This window comes from Schistocerca serialis, chromosome 2 (genome assembly GCF_023864345.2).
Source record: "Schistocerca serialis cubense isolate TAMUIC-IGC-003099 chromosome 2, iqSchSeri2.2, whole genome shotgun sequence".
Lineage (NCBI taxonomy): Eukaryota > Metazoa > Arthropoda > Insecta > Orthoptera > Acrididae > Schistocerca > Schistocerca serialis.
In genome coordinates, this window is record NC_064639.1 from 802,451,339 (window position 1) to 802,467,544 (window position 16,206).

General features: G+C 46.0%; 1 protein-coding gene across 1 annotated transcript in view; it reads left to right on the forward strand.

The window, feature by feature from the left end:
- Positions 1–10,721: 10,721 nt before the first annotated feature.
- Positions 10,722–16,206, forward strand: part of LOC126458047 (zinc finger CCHC domain-containing protein 24-like) — a 203,653-nt gene continuing 198,168 nt past the window's right edge. Inside the window, exon 1 of the mRNA XM_050094840.1 lies at positions 10,722–10,892. Within this exon, the coding sequence (XP_049950797.1) occupies positions 10,734–10,892 (159 nt within the window). The 5' untranslated portion in view covers positions 10,722–10,733. The remainder of the gene's footprint in view (positions 10,893–16,206) is intronic.

Here is a 16,206-nt window from a genome sequence, read left to right on the forward strand (position 1 = left end):
TTTCGAATGGTGGCCCATTTTCTGTATTTTTAGGTACAAGCACGTTGTACACCTTGCTGGAGGTGGGGGAGGGAGGGAGGTGGAGAGCAAGTTCTTAAAAGTGCGAGAAAGCAGTGGCTTCTGGTCTTTTTGCGTCTGGTGGTCAGCCCTAACAGGTCTGAGCTGAGGTAACATGTTGGTGAGCCGATAGCGCGGTTTCAAACTTGTGAAAGTGCTAGCGTTTGGGTGGCAACCGGTAGTGTGAATACTTTAACATTTGTTCGTAGCTGAAAAATTTTCGAGCTAAGTGGGACTTAAGCTCTGTGATCTGGCTGGAAGTAACATTTTTTGTCTAAGTTTGGAATAACCAAATAATATTAGTTCATGTAACATCAAGGTAAACGGTGCAGTAACATTAATGTGACCACCTGACAGATTCTTGAATAACCACCTTTTGCAGTGTGGACGTGCTGGAACAGTCAGTGAGCTCCCGGAAGATACCGACAGCGATGTGGAGCCATGCTGATTTCAGTTCCGCGGCCATCTGCACTAGTCTGAAAAAAATGTGTGTGAAGTCTTACGGGACTTAACTGCTAAAGTCATCAGTCTCTAAGCTTACACACTACTTAACCTAAATTATTCTAAGGACAAACACACACACCCATTCCCGAGGGAGGACTCGAAGCTCCGCCGGGACCAGCCGCACAGTCCATGACAGCAGCGCCTTAGACCGCTCGGCTAATCCCGGGCGGCGCACTAGTCTGAGTTTGGTGGCCAGCAGAATACGGTAAACTCATCCTGGTGCTCTTGGAACGGCGCAAGTGCACTGAGAGCTGTGTGACAGGTTGCATCGTCTTGCAGATAGATATCATCTTGACGAGGAAAAGCAAACCTCACGTAGAGGTGGATGTGGTCCCCAAGAATAGATGTATATTTGTGTTACTCCATTACTCTTTCCAGAATGACGAGGTCACCAGCGAAAACATTCTCGAGACCATAATGCTCCCTCCTCCCACCTGGACCCCTTGCTTTCAAACGTTTCGCGGCGCAAACGCCAATGGCCATCTGTCCAATGGAGCGTAAAGCATCATTCATCTGAAAAGGCCACCTGTCGCCCTTCAGTGGATGTCCGTCTGTAGTACTGGCGTTCGAATTCCGTCCATTGTCGCCGATGAACAGCAGTCAGCGTGGGTGCATGAACCAGGCGCCTACTGCGGAGACCTGCAGGCAGTAACGTTCGCTCAACGGTCGTTGGTTCATCAAGGCGGTCAGTTGATCAAGAGTTCCACGTCTGCTCGCTCGTATACACCTCCACATCAGTCTTTCACCTCTATTACCAAAGCCCGTGGTGCAACACAGTAGCCTGGGGGCCTGTTTTTCATAGCGCTATTTTCTCTTGCACGGAATATGCTAACCGCAGTGGCACACTAAAAGTTTACACTCAGCCGTTTCGGAAATGCTACCACCCTGCCCAAAAGCCAACGATGATGCCCTTTTGGACGTCAAATAAATCGCTCTGTTTCCGCACTACGGTAACTGCCACACTGTTTCCCCCGTCCCCGGACGCGTTTTATACACTGAGGTTTCATACACTTGGATAGTGATGAGCACATACACAGATGGCGACAGTGCCGCGTACACAATGTACTCTACTGCCCATTAAAATTGCTACACCACGAAGTTGACGTGCTACAGAAACGAAATTTACCCGACAGGAAGAAGATGCTCTGATATGCAAATGAATAGCTTTTCAGAGCATTCGCACAAGGTTGGCGCCGGTGGCAACACCTACAACGTGCTGACACGAGGAAAGTTTCCAACCGATTTCTCGTTCACAAACAGCAGTTGACCGGCGTTGCCTGGTGAAACATTCTTGTGATATCTCGTGTAACGAGGAGAAATGCGTACCATCACGTTTCCGACTTTGATAAAGGTCGGATTGTCGTATCGCGACAATACTGCTCGCGTTGATCGAGATCCAATGACTGTTAGCAGAATATGGAATCGGTGGGTTCAGATGGGTAATACGGAACGCTGTGCTGGATCCCAACGGCCTCGTATCATTAGCAGTCGAGATGATAGGCATCTTATCCGCATGGCTGCAACGGATCGTGCAGCCACGTCTCGATCCCTGAGTTAACAGACGGACACGTTTGCAAGACAACAACCATCAGCACGAACAGCTCGACGACGTTTGCAGCAGCATGGATTATCAGCTCAGAGACCACGGCTGCGGTTACCCTTGACGCTGCATCACAAGCAGGAGCGCCTGCGATGGTGTACTCAACGACCAACCTGGGTGCACGAATGGCAAAACGTCATTTTTTCGGATGAATCCAGGTTCTGTTTACAGAATCATGATGGTCGCTCCCGTGTTTGGTGACATCGCGGTGAACGCACATTGGAAGCGTGTATTCGTCATCGCGATACTGGCGTATCACCCGGCGTGATGGTATGGGGTGCCATTGGTTACACGTCTCGGTCACCTCTTGTTCGCATTGACGGCACTTTGAACAGTGGACGTTAAATTTCAGATGTGTTACGACCCGTGGCTCTACCCTTTATTCGATCCCTGCGAAACCCCCCATTTCAGCAGGATAATGCACGACCGCATGTTGCAGGTCCTGCACGGGCCTTTCTGGATACAGAAAACGTTCGACTGCTGCCCTGGCCAGCACATTCTCCAGATCTCTCACCAATTGAAAACGTCTGGTCAATGGTGGCCGAGCAACTGGCTCGTCACAATACGCCAGGCTTAGGGTGGGGCGACACCACATTAAATTCCAGCATTACCGATGGAGGACGCCACGAACTTGTAAGTAATTTTCAGCCAGATGTCCGGATACTTTTGATCACATAGTGTATCTTGCAAAAGTGATTTTTTCTCCTTAAGATACGTGGCCAAGTAGGTGGTGTTTCCTTATTGGCATCGAAATTATTTTACGATCACTGATATGAGGGGGCTACACAGATAAAGTTCAATAAAGCTACCAAATAGAATGTAACAGCAAAGAAGTATTAAGGCGTTCCTGTGATGAAGCTTGGTTGATTGCCTTGCGTCCATCCAGAGATGATGATACCACAGAAAACATCATTGTCTTTGTTCTTTTTTGTGGGGGTCCGTCTTCAGATAGACTCATTCAACCTTGTCCTCCTAGTAAAATTGTTGATCATTAAGATAAACCGAGACCAGTCGTGGAACCTTGGTCAAGTCCTATGAAACATCTCCATAATTTCTTTCCAGTTAATGAATAATGTAGCGTAAAGCGCCGTTTTCGCAGGCAACGCAAACTTGTACATGCATGCCCGCAGCATCGCATAGGCCAGTCAAGTAACCTGTGGAAAAATCCTACGGTCCTGACAGCTAAAAAATTGAAATCCGTTTAACTTACTGGCCTCATGAACCACCTACCCCCACGCATCCCGTCCCCGCCCCCACACCCACCCACTGTACACAATGGCAATGGCCGAAGAGTTTCCCCAATTCCCTCTAGGTGGATACGCTCTCATTCTGATTTCTTCGTTCCAGGACACAAGTCTTCAGCCGTTTGCTTGTGTACGTGAATAAATGGCATTACGGTAAAAAATGGCTCTGAACACTATGGGATTTAAGTTCTGAGCTCATCAGTCCTCTAGAACTTAGAACTACTTAAACATAACTAACCTAAGGACATCACACACATCCATACCCGAGGCAGGATTCGAACCTGCGACCGTAGCGGTCGCGCGGTTCCAGACTGTTTGCCCCGGCCGGTCGTTACGGTAAAAATTGGATTTGTCTTCAACTAGTAAATTAATACTTTGTAAAGTGGCAAATGATCTTAAACCACGTTAAAGGAATCTCATAGTAGCTTTCAGAAATGCCTTATTATCATTAATTTGTAACAAAGTAACACTGCATCATTTAAAGTGATGTAACGTATTCCAAAAGTATTATAACTGAAAGCATGTACTTACTGAGGTTCGTACCTCTAAAGGTATTTAAATTTCAGTATAATGATAATAATTTCTAGTTCAGCCATCGAGTGTAAATATTATGATGAATTGCAGACACAAAATTTATTTGTCCCTTCAGAGATTTAAAGCTTTCTAGATCTATTTAAAATTCCATGTCAGTGCAGTGCGGTAGTGTTCCTATTGACAAAATCACTGATTGATCATTCTCCTGAAATACAAAGTTCGTTACAAAATTAAGTGGCAGATTTTATATTTATAACACCCTTGAGCTGTCAGAACCTTGACTCACTCCAGAATTTAAAAAAAGACAGAATTGCTGAGGTAAAAGCCTTACCTTCCAGTGTACATTCAGGTCATTATAAATAGAAGCGTTAATTTCACGTAACAATTTAGAAAGTCTGCTTTTAGGGGTACAGTGATAGTGAGGATGTATCTGATTTCTGTACAGAGGAAGAATTGTAACTCAAAATTAATTGAAAAGTAGTTTTACTCATTGAATTACTTTTTGAACGACACTTGGTACTCTTCTAACAACATTCTCATTCGTGTGTTTGATACCTCCTGTGAGCAAACTGACGTCTGGAAAGTGGGGCGCCAACGCGAACGTACTCCATTCCACAGCCAGTAGCCACCTGCTTTTCGGTTGCTGAGTATGAATGCCCAGTTAACGAAAGATCTCGTCATACTAGAAAAATAGAGTGCCTGCCTGAGACCTACTAGAGTATTCATTATCGGGTACTGCCCCACAAAATGTCAGATCATTCCTACGATTCAAAAGAAGGAACAAACTAATGAATGACCAACGTCACCCGCTACACAACCATCAACACGTGCCCAAGTCTTAAATCTAGACAAAGTTTCATATACTGTACAACCAACTGGAACTTACATAAAGTTACTATAGCAGGAATATATCCAGAAGCCCTTATTTGAGAGGAAGATCTACCCCAGGGCTCGTACTTAGATTGGCGAACTCGAAAACGTTGAACGACTTCGTACGGGCCCGGGGCGACCAAAGGAACTTCAAAACAGGTGGGACTACACATACACTGAAAAGTGTCAGTGTAGTGAAACACAAACCATGGAACACCTAATTTGCTCGTTAGTAGATGCACCCAGAGAATGGACTCAAGAAGACCTAATGGATTGTACCGAAAAAGTTGCAGCCTAAACCGAATTCTGTATGAGCGAAATATCGTATATCCTATATTTTTATGTATTTGTGTATTTCAATATTATGTTTTTACACAAACATACCTATTTTGCATTTTAAGTTATATTTTTCTCCTTTTTCAATTGCTATATGCAGGAATTTGTCGCCCTGGAGAAAGCATTCGACAAAGTTAAATGGCACAAGATGCTCGAAATTCTGAGAAAAATAGGGGTAAACTGTAGGGAAAGACGGGTAATATACACTGAGAGCTAAAGAAACTGTTACACCTGCCTAATATCGTGTAGGCCCCCGCGAGCACGCAGAAGTGCCGCAACACGACTTGGCATGGACTCAGCTAATGTCTGAAGTAATGGTGCAGGGAACTGACACCAGGGCAGGCCATAAGTCTGACAGAGTACGAGGGGGCGGAGATCTCTTCTGAACAGCACGTTGCAAGGCATCCCAGATATGCTCAGTAATGTTAACGTCAGGGGAGCTTGGTGGCCAGCGGAAGAGTTTAAACCCAGAAGAGTGTTTCTGGAGCGACTTTTTAGCAATTCTAGACATATGAGGTATCGCGTTGTCCTGCTGAAATTGCCCAAGTCCGTCGGAATGCACAATGATCATGAATTGATGCAGGTAATCAGACAAAATGCTTACGTACGTGTCACCTGTCAGAGTAGTATCTAGACGTATCAGGGGTCCCATATCATTCCAACTGCACACGCCCCACACCATTACAGAGCCTCCACCAGCTTGAACAGCCCCCTGCTGACATGCAGGGTCCGTGGATTCATGAGGTTGTCTCCATACCCGTAAACGTCAATCCGCTCGATACAATTTGAAAAGAGACTCGTCCGACCAGGCAGTCCATTGCTGGTGTTGACGGGCCCATGAAAGGCTTAAAGCCTTATGTTGTGCAATCATTAATGGTAGAGGAGTGGATCTTCGTCTTCGAAAGCCCATATCGATGATGTTTCGTTGAATGGTTCGCACGCTGACACATGTTGATACCCCAGCATTGAAATCTGCAGCAATTTGCTGAAGGGTTGCTCTTCTGTCACGTTGGACTATTCTCTTCAGTCGTCGTTGGTCCCATTCTTGCAGGACCTTTTTCCGGCCGCAGCGATGTCTGATGCTTTACCGGATTCCTGATATTCACAGTACACTCGTGAAATGGTCGTACGGGAAAATCCCCACTTCATCGCTACCGCGGAGATGCTATGTCCCATCGCTCGTGTGCTGACTGTAGCAGCACGTTCAAAGTCATTTCAATCTTGATAACCTGGCATTGTAGCAGCAGTAACCGATCTAACAACTGCGCCAGACATTTGGTGTCTTACATAGGCGTTGCCGATCGGAGTACCGCATTCTGCCTGTTCACATATCTCTGTTTTGAATAGGCATCTCTCTACTAGTTTCTTTGGCGCTTCAGTGTAAATTACAAACAAGAATCAAGAAGGCACAATAAAAGTGAGAAGAAAAAGCGTGTGGATTAAAAAGGATGTAAGGCAGGGTTGTAGTCTTTCGGTCCTTCTGTTCAAGCTATACGTCGAAGAAGCAATGACGGAAATAAAAGATAGATTCAAATTCGGAATTAATATTCAAAGTGAAAGGATATCAATGATAAGATTCACTGGTTATATTGCTGTCCTCAGTGAAAGTGAAGATGAATTGCAGCACATATTGAATGGATGAACAGTCTAACGGGTACAGAATACGGATTGAGAGTAAATCAAGGAAAGACGAAAATAAAGAGAAGTAGCAGAAATGAAAACAGTGAGAAACTTAACATCAAAATTGGTGAACACGAAGTAGATGAAGTTAAGGAATTCTGCTACCTAAGCAGCAAAATAACCCATGATGAGTGGAGCAGGGAGGACATAGAAAGCAGATTAATACCGGCAAAAAGGTTATTCATGGCCAGTAGAAGTCAACTAGTATCAAACATAGGCCTTAATTTAAGGAAGAATTTTCTGAGAATGTAGTTCGGAGCACAGCACTGTATGGTAGTGGAACATGGGGAAACCGTAACAGAAGAGAATGGAAGCAGTTGAGATAATATGTTGCTACAGAAAAATGTTAAAAATTGGTGAACTAATAACTTAAGAAATGAGGAGGTTCTCCGCAGATCGGCGAGGGAAATAGTGTATGGAAAAGCTGACAAGAAGAAGGGACAGAATGATAGGACCTCTGTTAAGACATCAGGGAATAATTTCCTGGGTGCTTGAGGAAGCTGTGAAGGATAAAAGCTGTAGAGGAAGACAGAAATCGGAATACAGCCAGCAAATAGTTGAAGACGCAAGTTGCAAGTGCTACTCCCCTCCACACTGCCCTCCAGTACTAAATTGGTGATCCCTTGATGCCTCAGAACATGTCCTGCCAACCGATCCCTTCTTCTAGTCAAGTTGTGCCACAAACTCCTCTTCTCCCCAATTCTATTCAACACCTCCTCATTAGTTACGTGATCTACCCATCTAATCTCCAGCATTTTTCTGTAGCACCACATTTCGAAAGCTTCTATTGTCCTCTTGTCCAAACTATTTATCGTCCACGTTTCACTTCCATACATAGCTACACTCAATACAAATACTTTCAGAAACGACTTCCTGACACTTAAATCTATACTTGATATTAACAAATTTCTCTTCTTCAGAAACGCTTGCCTTACCATTGCCACTCTACGTTTTATATCCTCTCTACTTCGACCATCATCAGTTATTTTGCTCCCCAAATAGCAAAACACCTGAAACTTCCTGGCAGATTAAAACTGTGTGCCGGACCGAGACTCGAACTCGGGACCTTTGCCTTTTGCGGGCAAGTGCTCTACCATCTTTTTTTTTATTTTATTTTTTTTAATTCTCAACCATCTGAGCTACCGAAGCACGACTCACGCCCGGTCCTCACAGCTTTACTTCTGCCAGTATCTCGTCTCCTACCTTCCAAACTTTACAGAACCTTGCAGAACTAGCACTCCTGAAAGAAAGGATACTGCGGAGACATGGCTTAATCACAGCCTTGGGGATGTTTCCAGAATGAGATTTTCATTCTGCAGCGGAGTGTGCGCTGATATGAAACTTCCTGGCAGATTAAAACTGTGTGCCCGACCGAGACTCGAACTCGGGACCTTTGCCTTTCGCGGGCGAGTGCTCTACCATCTGAACTACCGAAGCACGACTCACGCCCGGTCCTCACAGTTTTAATCTGCCAGGAAGTTTCATATCAGGGCACACTCCGCTGCAGAGTGAAAATATCATTCTAGCAAAACTCCTTTACTACTTTATGTGTCTCATTTCCTAATCTAATTCCCTTAGCATCACCCGACTTAATTCGACTACATTCCATTATCCTCGTTTTGCTTTTGTTGGTGTTCATCTTATATCCTCCTTTCAAGACACTGTCCATTCCATTCAAGTGATCTTCCACGTCCTTTGCTGTCTCTGACAGAATTACAATGTCATCGGCGAACCTCAAAGTTTTTATTTCTTCTACATGGATTTTAATACCTACTCCGAATTTTTCTTTGGTTTCCTTTACTGCTTGCTCAATATACAGATTGAATAACATTAGGGAGAGGCTACAACCCTGTCTCACTCCATTCCCAACCACTGCTTCCCTTTCATGCCCCTCGACTCTCATAACTGCCATCTGGATTCTGTACAAATTGCAAATAGCCTTTCGCTTCCTGTATTTTACCCATGACACCTTTAGAATTTGAAAGACAGTATTCCAGTCAACTTTGCCAAAAGCTGTCTCTAAGTCTAGAAATGCTAGAAATGTAGGTTTGCCTTTCCTTAATCTTTCTTCTAAGATAAGTCGTAGGGTCAGTATTGCCTCACATGTTCCAATATTTCTACGGAATCCAAACTGATGTTCCCCGAGGTCGGCTTCTACCAGTTTTTCCATTCGTCTGTGAAGAACTCGCGTTAGTATTTTCATCCGTGACTTATTAAACTGATTGTTCGGTAATTTTCACATCTGTCAACACCTGCTTTCTTGGGATTAGAATTACTAGGTTCTTCTTGAAGTCTGAGGGTATTTCGCCTATCTCATACATCTTGCGCACCAGATGGTAGAGTTTTGTCAGGACTGGCTCTTCCAAGACTGTCAGTAGTTCTAATGGAATGTTCTCTACTCCCAGGGCCTTGTTTCGACTTAGGTCTTTCAGTGCTCTGTCAAACTCTTCACGCAGTATCATATCTCCCATTTCATCTTCATCTACATCCTCTTCCATTTCTATAATATCGTCCTCAAGGACATCGCCCCTGTATAGACCCTCTATATACTCCTTCCACCTTTCTGCTTTCCCTTCTTTGCTTAGAACTGGGTTTCCATCTGAGCTCTTGATATTCATGCAAGTGGTTCTCTTTTCTCCAAAGGTCTCTTTAATTTTCCTGTAGGTAGTATCTATCTTACCCCTGATGAGATAAGCCTCTACATCCTTACATTTGTCCTGTAGCCATCCCTGCTTAGCCATTTTGCACTTCCTGTCGATCTCATTTTTGAGACGTTTGTATTCCTTTTTGCCTGCTTCACTTGCTGCATTTTTGTATTTTCTCCTTTCATCAATTAAATTCAGTATCTGTTCTGTTACCCAAGGATTCCTACTAGCCCTCGTCTTTTTACCTAGTTGATCCTCTGCTGCCTTCACTATTTCATTCCTCAAAGCTACCCATTCTCCTTCTACTGTATTTCTTTCCCCCATTCCTGGCAATTGTTCCCTTATGCTTTCCCTGAAACTTTGTACAACCTCTGGTTCTTTCAGTTTATCCAGGTTCCATCTCCTTAAATTCCTACCTTTTGCAGTTTCTTCAGTTTTAATCTACAGTTCATAATTAATAGATTGTGGTCAGACTCCACATCTGCCCCTGGAAATGTCTCACAATTTAAAACCTGCTTCCTAAATCTCTGTCTTACCATTATATAATCTATCTGAAACCCTTTAGTATCTCCAGGGTTCTTCCATGATTCTTGAACCAAGTGTTAGATATGATTAAGTTATGCTCTGTGCAAAATTCCACCAGGAGGCTTCCTCTTTCATTCGTTAGGGAAATCGAATTTTGCATCCTCTAATTGCGGGACTGGCATCTTCTCGTTAATGTTTCTGTGAACTTATGAGTTAAAATATGCAGAATTACATCTACGCCTTCGCTGCCTGTGTATTTTATTAGCATTGCCCCTTTGTAGAATTTAAGTCACCGTTTTTATCGCCTGCATTTATTGTTTATTATCTTCTTCTTCTGTTTTAAAAATTCTGTAGCCTGAAGAGCGGCGTACTAAGCTGCTGCCAGCCCAATAAAGCAAAAAAAAAAAAAAAAAAAAAACATCTACGCCTTCATGACTTATATGTTAGTTGATGCCATCTCGATTACAGCGGCAATGGAAAATCAGATCGCGCATGAGGGAACTCTTAGTGGCCTCCCAGGACGACACTGGGAGGATGCCTGTGCAGGTTTTTGTTGTGTGTGGAAACGCGGTTTTAGTTGCTGTTGGCATTTCGCGCCAGTAAACACCAGCGCCGGTATGAGGGTAGGTCAGCGCGCAGTAGTGGTGGAGTTGTCCGGCATCGGTCGCTAGGAGCGCTGGTGGCAGCGCCGGCGCAGCGCCCGCTGCCAGCTGGCGGGTGCCGGGCAGTAGCAGTGCGATGGCGGCCGCCAGCATGGCGCCGCTGGACGCCGTGTTCCCGGCAGCGCCGTCGGCGCCGCCCCCGGCGCCGGTGCCGCACCTGCTCAACTGGGTCTACCTCACGCTAGCCGACCGCCAGCCGCCCCCAGAGCCGTCGGCGCCGCCGCCTCCGCCCCCGGTGCGTACAGCGCTCTGCCGCCGCGTGCCACACGGAAACAGTGCGGTTGGACTCGTTTCGATGAGCGCAACAGTTTGTGTCTAAATATATGAGTGTCTTCAGTGTCCTGTTCAGTTTTAGTAAAGCACACTGGTGGAAAATGGAAGGGAGAACCCTAAAGTAACTGTCCCATACAAAGGTGTTTCTTTCACATAATGGCTAGATGACATTGAGCACCAGAATCTTGTTTAGCCTCTCCCTAGCCGCCCTAGTTGCAATGCAGTCCTGCTATCGTGGTTGTAGTGACACATCATACTGGCAGACAGTGTTCCGTACTATTTCCACCTGCTGATCAAAGGATGTTGTCAGCGTCAAGACTGGACCAGATCCTGTCCTGTAAACCCTCTACGATGATTAGGTCTGATGACAGTGCCTCTCAGTCCTGACGAGGAACGTCTTTGAGAGAGTCTTCGGTGACACGACAAGTGTTAGCCCGTGCGGCTTTTAGAAGTTCCCAGTGTGTAGATAGTTTCACGCCATTTCGCGATATCTGCCGCGTGTTAAGATGGTGCCAATACATTTTGGCGCAGAGTGTACACCTGAAGGTGGCCAGAAGATGCTGCGTCGAAATAGCTTGGCAGCAAGCTACCGACATCTGTCAGCCTTCCAGAAATTTCGTGTAACAATGTGTGCACTGGCTTTGCCCCACGGAAGAGCACATTTCCCTGATGTTATAGGAACGTCAGCTAAACGGTCTGGATGATATTATGGTAACGCCGTACTCAGTATTTCCTCAACAAACATCAGAGATCTAGCATCATTCCATAATATTTGCCTGCAGAACCCTATGTTAAGAATACGTTTGAACTGTATGCTGTGACTCGGCGCGCCTGATATCCAGAGCTGCCAGCGCTCGTCTTCATAAGTTAGTAAGCTGGAAACGGTTCCTTATGGCAAATTCGTACTGTAGTCAGCAGTGGCTGCTCATCAGAAACGGCAATCCTGGAAGTAATCTGTGTACGTGTGCCATCCGCAGCCAGTATGGCGAGGATGTGCAAAACACAGCATCGGTATTAAGACACAGCAGACACATCATGTCCATCGTATATGCCATCTATTCCTCAGAGTCCTCTAGACTTACTCAGGCTCACAATGCAAGCCTTAGGGGAAGTCACGCAATTCAACCAACTAATGCCGATCTGGAACGTCTACACTGCTTACTAACTCATTAGTATGCCAGAAACAACAGACCATCTTTCAACAAGTCAAATGCAGTTGTTGCTAGCTCACCATTTTCCTCCTAATCCAAAGATTTGGGATTCAATCCCCAATCGTTTCTAGGGTTTGTCAAAGCACTTGTTGCTTCTTTCATCTCCGGCAACGACTTGTTAATGTGAAAAATGCCAAGCTACACCATGGTTCGAAGTCCACATTAAACTATAGGCCTCCTCTATAACTGGCTGGATAAGTTACTTCAAGGATCGGAGGAGGACAGAAGCATACCCCTAGTGAAAGAATCAAGCCTAATGCAATCAACTTCGCGTAGGGACAGCTTAATTTTTTTTTTTAAAGTGTCACCCACTTCGTCCAGAGTAGTGCCCTTTGCACCACTGAGTTTATTGCCGTCTGCAAGAACCCTCTGTGTCACGCATCAATTTTCCTGTAGTTGCTTAATCCCATGTCTGATTCTATTCATTTATCCTTTCGTCGGCTACTGCATGTACCTATTCAGTTACATGATTCAAACTCATTACTTTTACATTTTATATCGAATGAAACACATATAATGCTAACATCATGTTCTGCAGGAAGAAGGCAGCCTGTTGATGACAACAACAATATGATTAGGCCTACGATGAAGCGGGAATTTTATGCTCACGAAAAAAAAGGGAAAAACGCTTGTTACAGTTGACTACAGAGTAGTCTGGAAATGGGGAAACAATTATGCAGTCAGAGTTATTAATCTTGTGGCTGAACTGTATCCATCGAAACTGATATCTTATTGTCAGTGGTTTAACCGATAAGTAAACACTTGTTCCTGAGTTTCGCCAGACGGTAAAAAGGCGTAGCTCTTGCGCGGTTTTGTGGAAAACAACACGCATAAATTTTTTGGGCAGTGAAAGGAACTAATGCAGATGTGTGTTGCCACAAATGGGCTCGTATGTCGAAGGCGACCACCACTGTCTAAACAAATTTACAGCTTCAACCTTTGTGTCACACACTTTCCATCGGAGTTCAGGGACGAATCTGTGGTATATTGGTCGTCTACAGCCACCGGGATGATCGATTTTAGTCATGGCTGCCGTAAGATAAAGACACGGTTTAAGGTCGGTAAATTGTCGCGCTTTAATACGCAGTTTCTTAGTAATGCGATCAGTATCAAATCTTTCTTCTCAGATTTCTTATATAAATGTAGTTTGAGGTTTTGACCAGAGAACTAACACTCTCAGTGTAATATAGAATGCAAAACTAGGTAGCTGGTTAAGATATTGTGTTTGTTGTTCTGAGGTCCGCCGCGTTTGTAAGTACTTCTCGTGACAGGCAGTCGCCCCTGAGTAGACTGACCCGCCAAGCGTCATAGTAGAGGCTGTCCAGCAATCGCGGATGTCTCATGAGCTTTGCTTAAAATACACTCCTGGAAATTGAAATAAGAACACCGTGAATTCATTGTCCCAGGAAGGGGAAACTTTATTGACACATTCCTGGGGTCAGATACATCACATGATCACACTGACAGAACCACAGGCACATAGACACAGGCAACAGAGCATGCACAATGTCGGCACTAGTACAGTGTATATCCACCTTTCGCAGCAATGCAGGCTGCTATTCTCCCATGGAGATGATCGTAGAGATGCTGGATGTAGTCCTGTGGAACGGCTTGCCATGCCATTTCCACCTGGCGCCTCAGTTGGACCAGCGTTCGTGCTGGACGTGCAGACCGCGTGAGACGACGCTTCATCCAGTCCCAAACATGCTCAATGCGGGACAGATCCGGAGATCTTGCTGGCCAGGGTAGTTGACTTACACCTTCTAGAGCACGTTGAGTGGCACGGGATACATGCGGACGTGCATTGTCCTGTTGGAACAGCAAGTTCCTTTGCCGGTCTAGGAATGGTAGAACGATGGGTTCGATGACGGTTTGGATGTACCGTGCACTATTCAGTGTCCCCTCGACGATCACCAGTGGTGTACGGCCAGTGTAGGAGATCGCTCCCCACACCATGATGCCGGGTGTTGGCCCTGTGTGCCTCGGTCGTATGCAGTCCTGATTGTGGCGCTCACCTGCACGGCGCCAAACACGCATACGACCATCATTGGCACCAAGGCAGAAGCGACTCTCATCGCTGAAGACGACACGTCTCCATTCGTCCCTCCATTCACGCCTGTCGCGACACCACTGGAGGCGGGCTGCACGATGTTGGGGCGTGAGCGGAAGACGGCCTAACGGTGTGCGGGACCGTAGCCCAGCTTCATGGAGACGGTTGCGAATGGTCCTCGCCGATACCCCAGGAGCAACAGTGTTCCTAATTTGCTGGGAAGTGGCGGTGCGGTCCCCTACGGCACTGCGTAGGATCCTACGGTCTTGGCGTGCATCCGTGCGTCGCTGCGGTCCGGTCCAAGGTCGACGGGCACGTGCACCTTCCGCCGACCACTGGCGACAACATCGATGTACTGTGGAGACCTCACGCCCCACGTGTTGAGCAATTCGGCGGTACGTCCACCCGGCCTCCCGCATGCCCACTATACGCCCTTGCTCAAAGTCCGTCAACTGCACATACGGTTCACGTCCACGCTGTCGCGGCATGCTACCAGTGTTAAAGACTGCGATGGAGCTCCGTATGCCACGGCAAACTGGCTGACACTGACGGCGGCGGTGCACAAATGCTGCGCAGCTAGCGCCATTCGACGGCCGACACCGCGGTTCCTGGTGTGTCCGCTGTGCCGTGCGTGTGATCATTGCTTGTACAGCCCTCTCGCAGTGTCCGGAGCAAGTATGGTGGGTCTGACACACCGGTGTCAATGTGTTCTTTTTTCCATTTCCAGGAGTGTAATATTCACAGCCGATCGAACGTGGAGAGATATCTACAGTAGCGCGTGACGAATGGAAAATAATCTGAAACCGAGGTGGCAACATTTAGTCGAAAACTGAGGTATCTCCGCTTTTAATTCGCAATGACACATTTTATACGGGTTATATAAAGCGAGCTACGACTTCTCCTGAGGTAGGTTCGAATTCAAGCATTAATAACACTGCGCTACATAGCTTCGCCAAGACAGTACTCTAATATTAGAAATGGGAAAGGTAAAACGGAAGAACAAGCCAAACTGATTAATATCCACGTGTACTTGATACATATTTAACAAAGTCTTAGTTTTCGTAGAACCTATATTTTTACTACCTCGAATGCTGATGTCGGACAAGCAGAGTGAAGGGAACCATTGCCAGAAGGTGGGCTTGGATCCAGAACATGCCGTCTAAATTACGGGCCTGCTGTCCTCTTCTAGGTTTCTTGTGATTTTGCCAGGTCTCTACCATTGAGTTCCAAGGTGGTTCATCCATATTGTTCTAGAGCTTCAGTTTAATCACACGAAGCGATACCGGAGCCTTATCGTGGGAAACTTCGGAATCATAACTATACTGCGCCACACAATGAAACGATCACTTTTTCGAAACCCCGTAACTGTCTCCCCTTACGAAACGTACGTTTGAAATTTGTGTTAAAAGTGTTTACACTATACCTCTGTAAGGATGCAAAAGTGTGGTGCCTTGCGACATCACTTTCGAGCATGGAGGTGCTTCAAACAACAAGGTGTCGACACATGCGATAAAAACGCCAGAGCTCAGAAGTTCGTGTGAGATACAACACGGGTTAAAGATGTTACATTGGCACCAAATTTCGCAACAATTCTGTCCATCGCCACCGTGGACATGTCATGCGATGGGAAGGTCGTCACAGGCGCCAGCCCCACATTTCACCCCTTCTTTTGAAGCGTCTGCTACGGATGTCGGAACCGCGATGCCGATCACTGAAAGCGAAAACATTTCAGATACACCTGTGACGAAGCCCTGGTCACTTGCAGATAGGCAACCCCTTCGACATCTCTCCGATTCCGGATGGCGCACTAGCAGCCGCAAGAGCAGGAGTACGGCCTGCCTGCAGGCTCCTAGAACCCTCGTCGTGGGTTCTGTGTGTACAGGTACATTTTTATGGTGCTCAAGAAAGATGGGCGGGTAGCATCGAGAATATAGCCGAACTGCGGGGATCTTAAGGGACCCTTTGCCATTGTAGTCACGTATGTGCCAATGTCACACTCTACCACGATCACACCG